This window comes from Vicugna pacos, chromosome 7 (genome assembly GCF_048564905.1).
Source record: "Vicugna pacos chromosome 7, VicPac4, whole genome shotgun sequence".
In the NCBI taxonomy this organism is placed as follows: Eukaryota; Metazoa; Chordata; class Mammalia; order Artiodactyla; family Camelidae; genus Vicugna; species Vicugna pacos.
The window spans coordinates 7,381,661-7,402,007 of record NC_132993.1 but is presented as its reverse complement, the minus strand read 5'-3'; the positions used below and the strand labels follow the sequence as shown (position 1 = coordinate 7,402,007).

At 35.1% G+C, this 20,347-nt stretch overlaps 1 protein-coding gene across 6 annotated transcripts in view; it reads left to right on the top strand.

Annotated features, from left to right (window-relative positions):
- CNTNAP2 (contactin associated protein 2) overlaps nt 1–20,347 on the top strand; it is a 1,225,886-nt gene that overhangs the window by 419,127 nt on the left and 786,412 nt on the right. For all 6 annotated transcript variants that reach the window (XR_012074163.1, XM_031674555.2, XM_072964285.1 and 3 more), the window contains one exon: nt 17,967–18,138. Coding sequence is in view for 5 of the 6 variants with exons in the window: in XM_031674555.2 (XP_031530415.2) it covers nt 17,967–18,138 (172 nt within the window). In the remaining variant the exon portion in view is untranslated. The remainder of the gene's footprint in view (nt 1–17,966; nt 18,139–20,347) is intronic.

The window sequence follows — 20,347 nt, the reverse complement described above, 5'->3', positions numbered from 1 at the left end:
GACTTTATGTGTATTCAGTTCATGCTCAAAATGATACTATAAGATAGATAATTATTGTTTTCTCTCTTTTAGAGATGAGGAAAAACTGTGAGGCACAATCTTTAAGTAATTTAGTGAAACATAAAATTGGCAAACTAGAATAAGCAAGAGCAAACTTAGATGCCCTCACTCTGGAGCCCGTGCCTCTTCAGTGGTCAGTGCTCGTGCTCACAGTGTGCACTGTGTCTGTACTGTTGGACTGTATCACTTAAGGGTGCTGTGTTAATGTCATCAGAGCCACACCAGGTTTCTTAAATTTGTATTTGCCTTGCTTATCTTTTTTCATTTCCTTTACTCTTGACTTTTCTTGACTCCTATGTATCAGACATGCTTCTTAGACATAGTATGTTGCTAGATTAAAAAAAAAACCAGTGGTACTGTCTTTTCAGCACAATAGTTGGTGTTGTTAACATCGATTTTATTATTATACTTGGATATATTTCTACCATGTTCTTTACCTTTGGTCCTGCTTTTCCTATGTTCCTTTTATTCATTCTTTACTCCTTCCTTTGGCTCCATCAAATATAATTTAAAAAATATATGTCCCCCACCATTAAATGTAATATATATGTATATATATTTAATCTATATTTGCTGTTTTAGGGGATATCTTTATAATTTTTTCATGAGTATTTGTAACAGTCAAAATAACTTCACATCTTGATTTTTTTCCTGAATTATGAAAGAAACTTGCTGTGTCATTCTGCTTGGGCTGCCATAGGAGGGTACCACAGACTGAGTGGCTTAAGTGACAGAAATGTGTTTTCTCACAGATCTGGAGGCTGGAAGTCCAAGATCGAGGAGCCAGGGTTGGTTTCTGGTGAGGACTCCCTTCCTAGTTTGTAATGCCTGCGTCATCCCACACACTTCCGGTCTCTTCCTCTTCTTAACGCCCATCCTGTGGGACTGGAGCCCACCCTTATGACCTCATTTAACCTTCATTATCTCCCTAAAGGGCCCATCTCCAAACGCAGTCAGATTGGAGGCTGAGGAGTTAACATATGAACTTTGCTGGGGGGCATAATTCAGTCCGTGACGCTTGGCCTAACACAGCTGCAATCTGATCATCCGCTACCATCCCATATCCTACTTTGTCCTGAAATGTAGTTCTGCCTCTTTTTTAACTTCAGTATTATCATTTTTATAATTTTATTTTTCTGTAGTCAGTGTATTTTTAGGTTTTTCTGTGTTTGCCAGCTTTTTCTCTTGCTGTGCCTTCCTGTGTTTCTCTTCTTTCTGGACTTGACTCCTTTCCCTTTGACACACATTCTTTACTTTAGATGGTTTTTAATGGGGATCCTTTGGTGGTAACTTCATTCAGTTTTTATTTGTCTGAAAAATGTATGAAATTTACCTTCTTCCTTGTTTGATATTTTACTTTGATGTGCAATTCTAGATTGGAATTTTATTTTCTTTCAGCACTTTGAACATACTATTCTACTGCATTTTATCTTTTGTCTTCCTTTTTATACGAAGATTCCTGATGCTTTAGTATTGTTCCTTAGGAGTCCCCTCTCTCCTCTCGCCACGTTTGTGCTCCTTGGTGATTTGCGATTAAACACTGTTCTGTGTAAGATTGATTTTTTTTAAAAAATTTGTTTGGGAATTATTTTCCTCCCTGAATCTGAATTTTCAATAAGTTATGGAAAACTCTCAGACATTCTACCCTTGAATTCCTTCTCCATGATTCTCCCTTTTTTCTTCTTCTGAAATTTTAATTAAATATATGTCAGACCTCATTTCATCCTCCACATAATATCTGTATTTAATATTTTTAATCATTTTTAACTTATGGACTGCGTTCTGGTCTACCCTTTAGTTCATGAAGGGTATTCTATAGCTTTGTCTCATCTGCTTAACACAACTAATGAATTTTTAGTTTCAATAATATATTTTTATTTCTGGAGGATCTATTTGGTTATTCATCAAATCTCACTGGTTCTTTTAATATTAGCACATTCCTTTCTTATACATTTGATTCCACATCTAATTTTTTAAATAATTTTTGAATATTTTACCATAGTCTCAATCCTAAAATTTATCTAAAATCCATGGGCGCCCAATTTTTCTATGTGATATTTTGCTGAATCTTGTTCATTATGCTTGTTTTCTTATGTTTTGTATCTTTGATTTGTGAGTTTAAATTTCTCTGGTTTTTAATCTTTAGGAATCCTGTAATTCCAGAGTCAGTTCAGAGAGGATTTACACTTTCTTCAAAGAATAGCTGTTTAGAACCACTTCTTCGCTTTTAATGTCTTGGCTTGGGGGTTACACTCTATAGCCAGTGTAAATTTGAAAGCCATAATTTTGTTGAGCAAATCTGTGGCTTGTGAATTCTCAGAAAGTAATTTTTTTTTTCTTTTCCTTTCTGTAGGCCAGGAAAAGAGACAGATTTCCTTGTCATCTCTCTCTGCTGACTTGTGAATTTTTCTCTGGTATCTGCTTCAACGGAGATTTTAGAATTTTTAGGCTTTATGTGGTGGTGTGTGTGTGTTTGGGGGAGGTGGTCCTATTCCTTACACAATTCCAATATTTGATTTCTAATTCCACTTGGGCTTTAAAACCCAAACCTCTGCATTACAAAGATTAGCAAATACCCTCTGAATACTAATAGCCCAGCATTATCTGGCACCCTGCATTTTAGACTTTTTCTCCCTTCCTTCCTTCCTTCCTTCCACTCCTGAAAGCTTCTCCTACCTTATTGAATGCATAGAAGTATAATTTAAAGGATGTATGTTACATTTTATCTAGCATTTCTCGAAGTTTTGAACTGAAAAAGTGTCAGGTTTCTCACATTACAGTATTATAGGAAATAGAGCTCTCTAAAGATTATTTCTATCTCTCTCCTAAATATTCTACAATATGATATTATTGATTGTTAAATGTTGTTAAATAAATTATCTCATAGCAGATAGTTTGCATGATAAAAAGTTGAGATGTGGTAAAATTTTTACAAACGTTTTTATATGCAACAAGTCATTTTCTTAAGTAACTCAGGACAGTATCAGCATTTTGGGAAAAATTATCATTTTTGGAGAGTACTGAGTCAGTGAAATTTGAAGCTTTCTAAAAGGTATTTTACCTTCAAACTCTAACCTCAGACTTCATTGAAGAACATGAAAACATTCTTTTAACAGAAGAAAAGTATCATCTTTATACTGAGTGCAGAACAGTGAAAAGTCTCAAACGATCATATCGAGGGTAAGAACATCATCAGTGACAACAACAATCAGAACAACAAAGCCGAAGAGGAGGAGGAGGGAAAAGGCTGGGTCAGAGCTGCTGTTTTGGGCCAAGCACCCTTCTCAGCGTCAAAGCCAAAAAGGCTGAAAATACTGTGAGGGTGACTAGGCAAGTGCCAGCCCTCAAATGAAGCATTTCTTTCTATCCAGTTTCAAAGCAACTCCTGAAATAAATCTTCACAGTCTGGCTTTGTATTGATTTGAAGTTAATTCCCCGTATATCAAATATAGTCATTGTTAGAAGCATCCCAAAGCCAAACAGAAATTGCATTTGATTTCCTAGTATTTTGGATTACTCATGTCATTGTCATGCAGATGATTGTGACTCTAGTTTATATTCCTGTTTTCCTTTTTCGCATGTAAAAATACTAATAAAAAAGGCAGAGTCTTCCCCCTCCCCTGACTCAAAGTATTCAAAGGTGCATAGGTTTTCAGAGTGGGAATATTTATGACAGTAATGAGAAACTATTTTCTAATATTCTTTAGAATATAAAACTAATCTCTCAAGTATCAAAATAATTTAAATGTGAGAAATCACCATGTTATTCAGTCTAAGCCATGCAGTTAACAGGCTCCTAGTGAGACTAGGAGAGCTGCCAGTATTGAGTACCTACTGCATGCCAGTCACTATGCTGGGGCTTTGCCTGTGGTTTCTTATTTAATGTTCACAAAACCCACAGGAATTGGTTATTATTAATCCCACCTTTCCACTGAAGAAACTGAAGCTAAGACCAGTGGTGAGGAGGGAGGGGAAATGGGAGGATGTTGGTCAAAGGATACAAAGTTGTAGTTATGTAGGATGAATAAGTCTAGAGATCTAGTCTAGGCACGATGACTGTAGTTATATTACATTGTACTCTGGAAATTTGCTAAGAGTAGATTTCAGGTGCTCTCACCACACACACAGAAATGGTAATTATGTGAGGATATGGGTATGTTGATTAGCTTGACTGTAGTAATCATTTCACTATGTAAATGTACATCAAAACATCATGTTGTACACCCTAAATATATACAATTTAATTTAAAAATAATTTAAAAACGACAAGTGATCTAGTCAGAAAGTAATTACATAATTAACACATGGCAGGGCCAGAATTCCAACCAGTTCTGCTGTTCTGTAACCTGCACTCCTGATCACTAAGACTGTATTTTACAGAGCTTATTTCATCCCATAGTAATTAACAAACTGCTTATACTTATACAGAAGAATTAAGAAGACAGTATCTTTTTATTTTGTGAATGTATGGATGTATTTCTCTATTTTATGTGTTACATACACTAACAGATATGGTCGTAAAGAATTCAAATTATCAAATGTGAGTCTTTTATTTTGCATTTTGCACTCCCTCTTTAAATGAATACACAATATGGTTTTCAAAAGACCACTTAACATTTTAAAAAAAGGCATAAGAGAGTCAAATTATTCAGTGTGGTAATTCTGCTCTTCTTTTTATGGTGGCCCCTGGGCAACAGTGGCTTTTTAAATCATATTATATGACTTGATTTGCAAATTGCTAACTGTTTCAGTTAGTCAGGGTACCTAGTCTCCTTCTCTCATTTCCTTTATTTTTCTATATTCTTGTAACTTTCTTCATGATTATTATAAGACATAGAAATATATCCACTGTCTTGTAAGTTTAAGCTAATTTTGGTATAAATTCACTTTACGTATCTTATGAGTATTGTATGGGGATAAGAGAAGTAATTTTATCTGAAAATTTTGGTCTTGATAAGACAATAAGTTTTTGATAAATATCCGTGTTTTTGATAGTATACTAAAGTTTATATATTTTTAAATATTATAAAATATACATATTTTAAATTATTCAACCTACCTAAGTGGTCCAATAAATTATATTAAATTCATTTTAATTGAATAAAATCAGACTAATAAATACTATGACTGTATTTCAATAAAGTAATTAATTAATTATAGATAAATAAATAAATAAAACTTCCTTTTCTTAATGTATGGCATTTCATTTTGTAAATAACTACAAATATGTTTTGCATTGGGAAAACCAGGGCATTAGAGGGAGAGAAAGACCTAGGAAAATTTTTTAAAAATCTATTATATTTTATCAAATAAATAAAAGACTCGTGATCAGGTTGCAACATGATCAGATTAATATTTTTAGTAGAGATCACCCAGGCTTCATGCTGGAGATGGGCTGGAAGTGGGTAATGGAGGTGTGGTAGTTTGGGCTCAGGTGGCCATGAGGAGGCTGAGGATCCCTTAAGGTAGAACTGACAGGGTGATTGTGCATACAGGAAATGAAGATGGCAGTGCCAGGGATTGCTCTTGATTGTTTTTAGATGAGAAGATTGAAGTTGACTTTTTGAGTGACTGCTGAGATAGGGACAATGACAATATCAGCTGGGATCAAGAACAATACATCTTGAGTTTTGTACATGTAAGAGACATTAGAATGGGGAAGTCCAATCACCTCTGGGTACCTTAGTCCTGAGCTCAGAAGAAAGACCTGTGATGGAAATGTCACTGGAGACATACCCATAGAGTTGGTAAGCAGTGGATTTGGGTAATGCTATGATTGTGGAGAGACTACTAAGAAAACTGACATAGCCCAGGACAGACTTTCATGAACTCCTACATTCATACACCAGATAGGAGAGAAGAAATCAGTAAATGAAATTGAAATGAGATTACTAAAAAAGTATAAAGAAGACCCAGGACAATACAATACTCTGTTAGCCAAGGACAGAAATGAAATATTTAAGAAGAGAAAACAATCGTCTCAAACTCTTCTAATACTTGTATTTCATTTACTCTTTTGGATAGGCAGTAACACTTTTAACACAATTATATTCATGTTTCTGAGACTTGTCTTCCTAATGAAATTTTAACATTATTAGGGATGAAAAAAACCATGATTTTGGATCTCTGATAAATACAAAGACAACTGAAATAATCTAAACCTACTATGGGAATTTTCCAGGCACTTACTTTGTAGTTATATTCTTACTAATTCTTCACAACAACTTCCTGTGCTGCAGTATTACAATTTTGTCTTATTTATAGATAAAGAAACAAGAAAGAGAACATTTAATTAATTTATCCAAGGGAAAAAAAAAAGAGGCAAAATTCTTAGTATTAAATGCAATAAATATAAATGACATACTAAATTTGAAAAAGCCAATGGATTGTATTAAATAATTTACATAATTAAAATTAACTCATAAAAATTACCTCCCAAGAAGTTAGCCTGTTATCAGGATACCCGTGTTAGATAATGGAGCGCTGGGACCGCTGTGCTGTCTCTGCACTTCTCATGTCATGTGTTCCTTAAACACTGCCATCTGTTCTCCATGGCAACTTCTGCAGTTTCATTGATCTAACTGGTAAACCCAAGTGAAACCCTTAGTCTTTATATAATTTGGATTCTGTGACCTTTGACATAGTTAATCATTCCTTCACTTCCTTGATATCACTCCTTGGCTTTTCTTGTCCCTCTTTCTTGGTTCTCTTCACTGGTCAATTTTCCTGTTTCTACCCCTGACATGTATATGATTTTTAAGTTCCAGCCTTGAGTTTCTTTGCTTAGTGCACTGTATGATTTCTTCATGCAATTTCTTCTACTCCATCACATAATGATTGAAAGATCGTTCCCAAATTCCGATCCCTCTCCTGATGTCCAGACATTAATATAAACCTATGGATGGGCCATTTTATCTTAGATATCCCACTGATACTTCAGACTTGAAAAATCTAGCTTTGAACTCATCAAAACCACCCACCATCCTTTCTCCTACCCTGTCATCCGACTCCTTAAGGACCTGATGTTTCTCATCTGTGTCTCCTTTATTGGTAGAGGCAAAAGCATCCATCTAGTTGCTTACCCAGAAATCTAAGAGTCATTCTAATCATTTCTCTCTCTGTGCTGTACTCATATCCAGCACATCAGTCAGTTCTGTCATATATTCCTGTGAAATATTTTTCATCCATTTCCTCTACATTAGTTTTATTGACCTATTTTAGTAAGGATTTGGAATTTCTCCAATGACTGCTTTGTAAGGCAATCCTTAACGTCTGATTTTCCAGATACTACCTCAGTTTTACTGCTACCAAAGAGAAAAGAACATAACACAAACCGATTACTTTATTTCCTTGTTCGTAATTCTTCTATGGCTTTTTGTTCATTCAAAAGACAATTGTTGAACCCCTCCTATGTAAGAGATCTTGGAGTCAGAGTCCCATGGAGTTTACGTCCCAGTAAAGGGAGAAAAAACAATAAAGAAATATATAATATGGTGATAAGTGTTATGAAAAAAGAGATGAATTGGATCACGGGGTAGAGAGTCAAGGTGGGGGTGGTGGGGGGAGTGTTATTCACCTGGTAATCAAAGAAGGCCTCTCTGATAAGGTAACAGAGTCCAGAAGTAAGTGAGGATGCACAGTTAAATATCACCTCATTCCAGGGTGAAGATTCAAACATTCATTCACTTGATCATTCCCCTAACAAATATGTAGGGGTCCGTAAAGTCTAGAAACTGACATATATTATGTTGTAAAGGATATCTTCAATCTGTTGAAAACTAATTTGTTTCCACACTTTACAACAGACATCTTGTATCTTGAACATCTCCTATATATTCCATGGATTATTTTAAGATAAATAGGGTGGTGAATTTTATGGTATGTAGGTTTTTTTCTCAACAAATGCAGTTTTTTAATTCATAGAGAAATAAGACAACATGAATGATGTCGTGAAACCATTATACTAAAGAGGAGAAACACATACACACACACACACACACACACACACACACTTGTGTAAGTAAATAAATAAACCAATCTAGGTAATTATAAGTGACAGATTCTATGACAAGAAATAAGCAGCTGAAGAATGGGAATGAGAAAATGGATGGAATAATTTTAAATAGAGTGGTCTTGGAAGGTCCCTGCTCAGAAGGTGATACTAGAGCTGACGTGAGTCGTAAGAATAAGTCAGCAAAGGAAGATGCAAGGGACAAGAAAATTCTTGGCAGAAATGGTTTGGTTTTCCTGAAGCACAGACAAGAGAATGGGGTGGCTGAAGCAGAGTGGGCAAGAATATACATCTTTTTTAAATTGAAGTATAGTGGATTTAAAATATTGTGTTAGTTACAGGTGTAAATCAAAGTGATTCAGGATTTTTTTTTGTAAGAACGGACATCTTAAGCATGTAATTACAGAACTAGCAAAGGAGGTGCCTCAAAATATGACAGAACCATATCTAAATGGGATAAATTTATTTGAAGCATAAAGTATGTACAAGGGGGGAAATCGAACTTTTGTAGATTTTTCTTATACTTACTTGATGGTTTAATTAATATTTGTTTATTTTTAAAAATGTCTGCCAGGCTTTGAGTGGTTGTATATGTCCTAGTAATTTTTAGAGTTTAGGAACTCTCCAGGTCTAAAAATCTGGCTAAGAGGGATATGAATTGAAGTTGGAATGGGGGCAGGATTCAGAATATTCAGACTTAAGGCCACAGAAGTCATCCTGGTCTGATAACATAGACTATAAATATATGAAGATCAGGTGTTAAGTGCCACTGAGAGGTCTGGTTAAAGGGTGAAGGATGTCCTTTGGCTACCTGAAAATCATCACTGAAATTAGGAAGAGCAATTTCATTGAAAATTCATGGGCATTGAATACAGATTAAAGGGGAATAAAGAATAAATGGGACATGGGGGAAGGGAGACAGGATAACTTTATTGGATAATAATCCAAAATAAAGTTTTTGAATGGGAGAATCTTTAGTATAAAGCAACATTTCACGTGAGATGGAACATAATGTTTTTTACAATAGTTTTTTTTTTAATTTCAAACAATTTAAAACTTGAAATGAAACTTGCAAGAAGAATACAAAGGCTACCAGTATAACCTTCACTCAAAGACCTCGTTCAAATTTTGTCAGTTATCCAGTAAGGTCTTCTACAGTAAAAAGGCCCCAGCTGGGATCACACATTGCACCCTGTTTACCTGCCGCTCCAGTCTCTGCCAACTGAAATCAGATTCTCAGCTGTTCATTGCCTTTCACAACCTTATCATTCCTGAAGATCCCCTCAGTTCGAGTCTGATGGTCTCATGATTGGACCTAGGATATGTATTTTGTGCAGGAGTTGAAGTGGAATGTGTGTTCTTCTCATTGCAACTTAACCAGCTGACCTACAGTGTCAGTGGGTCCCATTACTGGTGGTGATAAATTTTATCACTTGATTACAAAGTGTAATGTAATCAAAGATGTCTGCCAGGTTTCTTTGCTGTAAAATGACTACTTTCCCCTTTGAAATTAATGAGTATGTCTGTAGGGAGGCCCTTTGAGACTGGTCATCCCCTCCACTCATTTGAACATCAATGAGTGTTTCCTGCCTTAATTAATTACTACTGTGATGGTTACCAAATGGTAACTTTCTAATTCCAACATGCCTTTTACATTTGTTAGCACAAGAAGAGACTTCTATTCTCCTATGTATTTACTTTTATGTAGGTGAACTCATGGACTCCTATTTTATTCAATGAAATGTCATCTATAAATTAATTTCCTTTTCTTCTTTCCTTCCTTCCTTCCTTTTGATTATCAAAATATCTTTTTTAACAATCAAGTTATTTGCTTTCAAATTGTCTAGACTGAGGCAATAGAAGCCCATTTCAGACTGGCTTCTATGTCATTCTGATAGACCCCATCTTTCTTTGAGCACTTCTTTTCCTTCCCATGCAACAAAATGTTCCAGGCCCGTATTGTGCTTTCTGTGACCCAGTTCTGGGATTAGCCATCTCTCCAAGGAGTCCTGGTTTTATTCAGTAGAGAAACTAAGATCTGAACTCTAAGAGGACTCATTGCTTCTGGTGTCATCCTGCTGCAGACCATCTTCAGTGGATGGTAGAAAATGATCTGTATATTGAACCACTGCTGGGCTCACTGCTAGCCTGCCCTAACCCTTGCTTGTTAGGACCCTAACCCCCACCAGGGTGAATTATTTAGGAAAGCTTGGTAAACGGTAGAGATTAGTGGATATGTTGCACAATATTTCAAGGTTATATTGAAAGGAAGACACTAAATGGTTTTTAACATCTTTACAGCATTCCACCAGCCTTTCTCAGCCTCGAAAACTTCCCAACTTCAAAATGAGTATAAACAGAAAAATCTTGAGTGCATGGGGTTTTAGACATGTAAAATGTTCATTCTTTTGTCTATCGTTTGCTATTTTTTTTGTCCCATCAAATTGCTGTTATAATTTACAACAATTCAGGTTGGCATTTTAATGTCAAAACAAGTATCAGCATATTTTTCATTAATGTATATCTGAATTAAAATTTTAAAACCTTGAAAATGCATGTGTTTCTGTTGTCAACAAGCATAACAAAAGGCTTAGTGGATTTCAAATCAGGTATAAAGTTTCTATATGCCAGCTCTTAAAACAGAAATCTTTTTTTTTTCCTTTGTTTTATTTGTTTTGTTGCGGGGGAGGTAATTAGCTTTATTCATTTACTTTTATTTTTGGAGGCGGTACTAGGGATTGAACCCAGGACCTCGTGCATGCTAAGCAGGTGCTCCATCACTGAGCCATCCCTTCCCCCCTTAAAATGGAAATCTTAAAACATGCCAGTAAGGTAACATGATTATAATGATCCAGTTTACTGATAGATGCAATTGAGACTAACAGGATTACAATTCACTGTGGGCGTTACAACACATTGTCAGATTATAGAACCCGGTTACAGCAACCCATGTATAAACATTGCATTTTTTTGCTTCAAATTCATAGATGTAATAAATTTAAAGCTCTAGGCCAAAACGAACAAAACTTTACTTTTTTACTTTATATAATGTTTATACTAACTCAGCAAATTTTAATTGGGTTTAACTCTCTATCCATTTTATATCTATTCCTTTCTGACCCTCAAAATCCCAGCTGCAAATTTTTATCTCCAGACAATCCTGCTATTAATCTACTAAGTAGGTTGAATCCTGAGCTTTAGAGTGGTCACTGAAAGTATCACAGACACTATTACAAAGATTTTTCACTGAAACTATATTTGTACATCAAGAGGACAAATACAGAAAATAAATAATATGCTGTCCTCCATTTCAGGAGGGGTTAGGGCCCCAGGAATTTCAGTGTCAGAGACTCAACATCTTTAGCCATTCTAACTATAAGGAAATAGTCAACATTCCACTGGTACAGTTCTCTTAAAAACTTGTGAGTCTCCTATGAATGCTATTCAGCCTTACTCCATTAAACAAAAGCCATATCCACAACCCCATAAACATAAGCTCTTTATTTGCACTGGGCTTCTGCTGACATGCTAGGGGGAAAATGTACTTAGGATCGTTAGAATCCTTCTTGTTTAACTCAGGGGTTCTGTGAGACACACCACTAAGCTGCCAAGCGGTTCTTTTGTCTGAATGAATGATTCTTGGAGGCACCACCTAATACATTTTGGAGGCCTTAATGTGGATTTTATAAGTCACACCTCATTGTCATCTTTAGATCACATTTTCCTGGTAGTTGAACTTTGTCTGGAAGTGATTTCTTAATTTTTACATTACTCAACATCTAGAGAGACTGAAAATGGTAAAACATTTTATTTTCAAATATATCAGGTCCTGGCTTCCTCGTCTTTAGTAGTCTTTCTTTAGTTTTTTTCTCTTCTTTTTCCCTTTCACAATAAACAGAAAGAAGACACCGGAATACTCTGCTTGGAAATGTCCTTAGCTGGATTACGCAATTCATTGATTACAATGTTCTCCTTAACATATTTCACAGTGTTGCTAAACTTTCCACTGTAACATAGCAAGGATCCAGTTTTCTTCCATTTCCAGTAACACTGCTTCCTCACCATTCTTTAAGCCATTACTGACAACCTCTTCAATAGCCATGATGCCTCATGGCTACATTTTGTTAGATATGTACTAGTTTATATTACAATTATCTTCTCCTAGGATGTATCCCATGTGGAAAAATGAAAGGACTTAACAATTTCAAACTCTAACATTATCAGGGCCAAACAGAACGTTGTTATGAGACTGATGAAGTCCTATTTTATGAACTTGATTATACCTAGTCAATAGTGATCAGTGTGCTATTGCAGCTGCCTCGCTTAGATCTTGTTCTCACAAATAGATCTTCTCATTTTGGAATAATTCAAAGCTACTGTGGATATTTAGAGACTTCCTAGTATTCAAAAAACAGAATCAAATGATGGTCTCATTAAGAATAGTCAATAAAGTTACAGCTGGATGTTTTCTCTCTGCTAAGTTTAGACATTAAGCCCCATTCAATTTTATCTTGATTAGACAGATTTTTTCCCATTCTTTTTTCTTGAAGGATAGTCAGTTTACAGTGTTGTGTCAATGTCTGGTGTACAGCATAATGTTTCAGTCATATATATATACATATATTCATTTTTGTATTCTTTTTCATCGTAAGTTACTACAAAACACTGAATGTAATTCCCTGTGCTATACAGTATAAACTTGTTTATTTTATACATAGTAGTTAGTATCTGCAAATCTCAAACTCCTAATTTATCCCTTCCCAGCACCTCTGTCATCTGGTAACCATAAGTTTGTTCTCTATTATGTCTGTGAGTGTGTTTCTGGTTTGTAGATACGTTCATTTATATCTTTTTTTTTTTAGATTCAACGTATAAGTAATATCATATGGTTATTTTTCTTCTCTTTCTGGCTTACTTCACTTAGAATGATGATCTCCAGGTCCACCTATATTCCTGCATTGGCATTATTTTATTTTTTATGGCTGAGTAGTATTCCATCATATACAAATGCTACATCTTCTTTATCCAGTCATCTGTTGATGGACATTTAGGTTGTTTCCATGTCCTGGCTATTGTAAAAGTGGTGCTATGAACATTGGGATGCATGTGTCTTTTCAAATTATATTTTTCTCCAGATATATGCCCAGGAGTGGGATTACTGGATCATATGGTAAGTTTATTATTTTTAGTTTTTTAGGGAATCTCCATACTGTCCTCCATAGTGGCTACACCAATTTTAATTCCCACCAACAGTGTAGGAGGGTTCCTTTTTCTCTGCACCCTCTCCAGCATTTATTATTTGTAGATTTCTTAATGATAGCCATTCTAACTGGTGTGAAGTGATTCCTCATTGTACTTCTGATTTGCATTTCTCTAACAATTAGCAGTGTTTAGCATTTCTTCATGTGCCTGTTGGCCATCTGGATGTCTTCTTTGGAGAGATGTCTATGTAGATCTTCTGTCCATTTTTCAATCGAGTTGTTTGTTTTCTTTTTATATTAAGCTGTATGAGCTGTTTATATATTTTGGAAATAGTCCCTTGTTCATTGCATCATTTGCAAACATTTTCTTCCATTCTGTAGGTTGTCTTTTCATTTTGTTGATGGTATCTTTAGCTGTGCAGAAGCTTTTAAGTTTATTTAAGTCCCATTTGTTTATTTTTTATGTTATTTCCATTACTGTAGGAGTTGGTTCAAAAAAATATTGCTGTGATTTATGTCAGAGTGTTCTGCCTATGTTTTTCTCTAGGAGTTTTATAGTATCTGGTCTTACATTTAGGTCTTTAACCATTTTGAGTTTATTTTTTTATATGGTGTTAGAGAATGTTCTAATTTCATTCTTTCACAGGTAGCTGTCCAGTTTTCTCAGCATCACTTATTGAAAAGACTGTCTTTTCTCCTTTGTGTATTTTTGCCTCCTTTGTCATAGATTATTTGACCATAAGTTCCTAGGTTTATTTCTGGGCTTTCTATGCTGTTCCATTGATCTATGTGTTTGTTTTTGTGCCAGTGCCATGCCATTTTGATTACTATAGCTTTGTAATATAATCTGGAGTCAGGGAGTGTGATTCCCCCAGCTCCATTCTTCTTTCTCAAGATTGTTTTGGCTATTTGGGATCTTTCATGTTTCCATACAAATTTTAACATTTTTGTTTCAGTTCTGTGAGAAATGTCATTGGTAATTTGATAGGGATTGCACTGAATTTCTATATTGCCTTGGGTAGTATGGCCATTTTAACAATACTGATTTTTCCAATCCAAGAACATGGTATATCTTTCCATCAGTTTGTGTTGTCTTCAATTTCTTTCATCAATGTCTTATAGTTTTTGGAGTACAGGTCCTTTGCTTCCTTAGGTAGGTTTATTCCTAGGTATTTTATTCTTTTAATATAATAGTAAATGGGATTCTTTCCTTAATTTCTTTTTCTGATTTTTTTTTTTTAGTGTATAGGAATGCAAGTGGTTTCTCTGTATTAATTTTGTATCCTGAAACTTTACCAAATTCATTGATGAGCTCTAGTATTTCTCTGGTGGTGTCTTTAGGATTTCTGTATGTAGTATCATGTCATCTGCAAACGGTGACAGTTTTACTTCTTCCTTTCCAGTTTGGATTCCTTTAATTTCTTTTTCTTCTCTGATTGCTGTGGCCAGGACTTCCAAAACTATGTTGAATAAAAGTGGTGAGAGTGGGCATCCTAGTCTTGTTCCTGATCTTAGAAGAAATGCTTTCAGATTTTCACTGTTGAGTATGATGTTAGCTGAGGGTTTGTCATATATGGCCTTTATTATGTTGAGGTATGTTCACTCTATGTCCACTTTCTGGAGAGTTTTATCATAAATGGATGTTGAATTTTATCAAAAAGTTTTCCTGCGTCTATTGAGATGATCATATGGTTTTTATTTATCAGTTTGTTGATGTGGTGTGTCACATTGATTTATGAATATAAAAAACCCTTGCAGTGTCTTGGGATAAAGCCCACTTGATCATAATGTATGACCCTTTTAATGCATTGTTGTAGTCAATTTGCTAATGTTTTGTTGAATTTTTAATCTATATTCATAAGTGATATTGGTCTGTAATTTTCTTTTCCTGTGGTATCTTTGGTTTTTGGTATCAGGGTGATAGTGACCTCATATTATGAGTTTAGAAGTGTTCCTTCCTCTGCAATTTTTTGGAGTAGTTTCTGAAGGGCAGGTGTTAACTTTTCTCTAAATGGTTGGTAGAATTTGCCTGTGAAGCTGTCTGGTCCTGGACTTTTCTTTGTTGGGAGTTCTTAAATTAATTATTTGATTTCAGTACTAGTAATTGGTCTAGTCATATTCTCTATTTCTTCTTGGTTCAATCTTGGCAAATTGTACCTTTCTAAGAAATTGTCCATTTCTTGTAGGTTGTCCTTTTATTTGGCATACAGTTGATCATGGTAGCCTCTTATGATCCCTTGTATTTCTGTGATGTCAGTTGTAAATTCTCCTTTTCATTCCTGATTTTATTAATTTGAGCCCTCTCCTTTTTTTTCTTGATGAGTTTGGCTAAAGGTTTATCAATTTTATTTATCTTTTTAAAGAATCAGCTTTTAGTTTCATTGATCTTTGCTGCTGTTGTTGTTTTTTTAAAGTCTCTATTTTATTTATTTCTTCTCTGATCATAATGATTTCTTTCCTTCTCCTAACTTTGGGTTTTGTTTGTTCTTCTTTCTTTAGCTGATTTATGTATAAGGTTAATTTGTTTATTTAAGATTTTTCTTGTTTCTTAAGGTAGGCTTGTACTGAGGCTTGCATTGCTATAAATTTCCCTCTTAGAACTGCTTTCGCTGTGTCCCAGAGGTTCTGGACCATTTTTTTGTTTTCATTTTTCTCTGAGCATTTTTTGATTTCTTCAGTGATCCATTGGTGGTTTAGTAGCATGTTGTTTAGCCTCCATGTGTTTGCAGATTTTGCAGTTTTTTTTCTTGTAGTTGATTTTTAATCTCATAGTGTTGTGATTGGAAAAGATGCTTGATATGATTTCAGTTTTCTTAAATTTACTGAGGCTTGCTTTGTGGGCCAGGATGTGATCGATTCTGGAGAATGTGTGTGTGCAGTTGAGAAGAATGTGTATTCTGCTGCTTTCAGCTGGAATGCTCTATAAATATCAATGAAGTCCATCTGGTCTAATGTGTCATTTAAGGCCTCTGTTTCTTTATTGATATTCTGTCTGGATGATCTGTCTGTTGATGTAAGTAGGGTGTTAAGGTCCCACCCCACTATTATTATGTTATTGTTGATTTCTTTTTTTATGTCTGTTAACAGCTGCCTTATATATTGAGGTGCTTCTATCTTGGGTGCATATATGTTTATAATTTTATGTCTTCTTCATAGATTGATTCCTTTATGTAGTGTAACAGTCTTTAGCTAAGATGAGAAATTTTCTGAGGGGATTAAGTCAATGCAAATGCAAATGCAAAAAAAAAAAAGAAAAAAATGCATACCATTTGATATTGAAATAGAACCTTATGTTTATTTTTTAAGTCAAAAGATTAATATAAGTGTATTTCTATTTTTACAAAGTACTGTGTTGATGGAAAATGATTATGTACAGCTCTGTGATTAATCCTTAAAGGGGATTCAATTGATAATTATTAGATTTAAATATTGTAACCCATTAGTAAAGGGTGAATGGAGGTTTCTGTTGTTCTAAACTACTATTACTATTGCTAGTCAAACAGAACAGGACATTTTAAAAAATCACTTAATGGTTAAATTTTTGGAAAAAATTTTATTGAAAATTCACTTTTATCCAATTAAAGAGACATCTTGGTACCAACCTATTCTTATAATATTTTTTTGCTGTAGATATAATACTAGACTGGAAAGAATGTATGAATAACCTGAGATTTTTAAGCAGACAAATTGCTACAATTTAAATTTTCTCTGGGAGGTGAATTTAGTGTGGGGAACAATATGAAACACAGAAGCTTGGGGGAACTTTACGGAGATATTTAAAAGGTTCAAGAAATTTTAGTCCGTATGGCCATACATTTTCTATTCATAATAAGAATTATATATTTTTCTATTGAAAAAGCATAATGGTAATTGATTTGTGGTGCTATTTTAAAGTTTTCTTGCAATAAAAATCTTAATCTTAATTAATCTTAATTCCGATCTCAATCTTAACATATGTATGTTCTGTTTCCTAATATATCCAGTACTATTTACTTTCTTTTTTGGTCTTGTTTTCCTTCTTTTTAAATTCTAGTTTTATTTCTTATCATTTATGCTTCCTATCCCATTTTAGGTACCTAATATGAGACGGATATTCAGAGCAGTGTGGCTGATCCTTATGCCTTAATTTATCTCTTTATACTATTTCTTTGGGTTTTATAAATTAAGAAGTCATTTGTAATACAAATTGATTTAAATATTAATTCATAAAAGAAATCCACCTTATTTGATAATAGTAAGTTTAGCTTCTTGACATTGGAATAACAGGCCTCTAGAGAATGAAGATAATAGAAGTAAATATTGATGGTATAAAAGGAAGACAGTTGGATAGTTGGGGCCTAAACTTTCATGTCCTGGTCTCTGAAGACAGGGTCAGATGAAAAAGTACAGCGGTGAGGCTTCAGTAGCAGGACGGAGATGTGACAGAGTGAAAAAGAAGATGTCAAAAGAGAAAATATGAGGGATGGGAGGCCCCAGAGACAAACACTCACCTAGGTTCAACCCTTATGTCTTCCCCTGAAATAATATCATCTTCTCAAAAGACTTCATTCTTCCACATTGAGCACAACATCAACAAGGGTCCACAAAACACAGCAGCTGGGTATGCGGGCTGTGGTCAGGGAGAACACCCAGAGGAACTGCAGTGAAGCATGCTGTGCACAGAATTTAACATCCCCATTTTTTCTCTCTCACAGGTTATCTGAACCAGATGCATAACTCAAGTCACTCTGTCCTTCAGCCTTCATTCCAAGGCTGCATGCAGCTCATTCAAGTGGATGATCAGCTTGTGAATTTATCTGAAGTGGCGCAAAGGAGGCCAGGAAGTTTCGCGAATGTCAGCATTGATATGTGCGCCATCATAGACAGGTAAACCGTTCTTTTCATCCTGCCTCAAATGGTCCATACTTTCAAAATTCATGTTTTTGTTGTAGGATGAATGAAACACCCAAACGCATAACCCTCTAAGGGGGGACGTGGGAGGAGCCATTTGCCCTGCCCGTGGTGTGTGTTTGTGGTTAGTGGTGATGTTTATAACAAGACTTGGCTGCAGATGGCAGAACAGTCTGTGATGTCACATTAATCCATTCAACCTCCCTCAGTGAATGCGAGCTTTAAGCTAGTAGTTTTACAAGCAATAGCTGGAAAAGGAACTCTGTATTTTCAGTTTTGCTTCGGATACCCACAAGCAGAAATATCCTTCTTCTCCTTGTCTTGGTCATGACTCATCCTTAGTGAATTATGCCCCCTCTTGAAGGAAAAGAAACAATAAAAAAACGTTGGTGGTCAGTATGGGGATTTACTGAAGTAGAATATTTTAGTCTTCTTACAGATTACACATGTTGAAATATTACAAAATTTAATCTATATTAGTTTTTTGCAAATCTAGGGAGGAGCTTTTTATAAAAACTTAGTTGACCTCATCTAACTATGAGTTGAATTTAGCCTGCTAAATTTAGGTGATTTTGTAACATATTTCCAAATCTTTTGAGAGAGGGCCCTCTTCTTCTGAAAAGTGATTTTATTAATTTTGTATTTTGGAAGATGAAGTTCTGTCTCAGTCTGCCCTCAATAGAGTATAGACCTTAAGTCTCTACTGATCTTTCATTTAAGAAGAGATCCTTGGACAAGTCTTTCAAAGACATATAATGAATCTTTATAGTATATAAAATTATCCAAAATAAAATAAATTTTCTCCTGTATAATCTTAATAAAATAGTATTTTTGTGAATGGTAAATTATAGTTTATGATGTCTGTAGAGTGTAGCTTTAATATTTTTATAAGATTTGATGACATTAGCATAGTGCTTATTTCTATTACATATATGCAAATACACATCCTCATGGTCTAAATAGAACAGCAAAACATTTTAACAGAAATATACTCCTAATTTTTGAACCATCAATAATGTAATAGCTGTTATTTCTGCCAAAAGCAAGTAGTGGCAATAATCAGAAAAACTGAGAGATGACTGTTTTAAGATCACATATCTGATATGAAACGTGTATTCATAAATTTTAATAATGGTTTTCCATACAGGGAGATTTTCCTCCTTGGTAGTGGCTATACAGTGTATGGAGATGTTTTAGTACCTTGCCCATTTTCCATGTCAGTAGCTTTAATAATGCAATAATTTCTGTCAATAATACCCAAGTTAGTTCACCCAGCTTTTGTAAGCAGGCTAGACTTTCTGGTGGTGTTGCTGTTTCACTTCAAACAGCGTGTTTCCTGGGTATTACATTTCAACTTTTTGCTACCAAAGAAGTCCAGGTGAGGTGCTGAGATTTTACTGTTTTACTCCCACGGGGAGATTAGGAGTTAAAATGGCTCCAATGAACGAGATTTTGGCAAATGAAGAGAACGGAAGGTGACACTCCTGATGAGGAGAAGAACACAAGAGATAATGCAGAATAGGGAATAAAATTTTCAATTTTTGGCAGAACATGAAGATACAAAACATGTTTTTGCCAAAATGGCATTGTCTCATCGTCTGTGTGACCAACTATGCTGTAGCTGACAGAACAAGGAACATGCCTTTCTTACCCTCAAGGATCATATGGGGAAGTAGTCACCTCTGACACATCGCAAATATCCTTGATCCGTGGAATCCATCTTCTGCTTGTCTTATATTTTGAGGTCAATGACTCATTTTTTGAGGTATAATTGGCATTTAACATATTAGTTTCAGACGTAAGACATGGTGATTCAGTATGTGTATATATTGCCAATGATCACCAGGGCAATGACTTCTGCACTTCAGTTCCCACTATGTGAAATAGCAGATCCCTTTATCCACCTAAAATGTGCACAGCTGAGACTCTTAGTCTGTGAAGTGCTGTATTTTTGCATGCATGATGCAGGTCTACACACACCATATTCCAGCCATTGAAGAGCACATGGATGATTTCATCCCTAATCCGTGTTTTTGCGTAGCAGTGTGCCAGTGACTCCAGCCTGCACTCACATAGCTGTGGCCCATCACATAGCTCTTTAACAGTATATCCCTGGCTCATCTCTGGTTTGATGTTTTTTTTTCCCCCTCACTAACTGAAAGTTTGCAGCTGCCTGATCTCTACC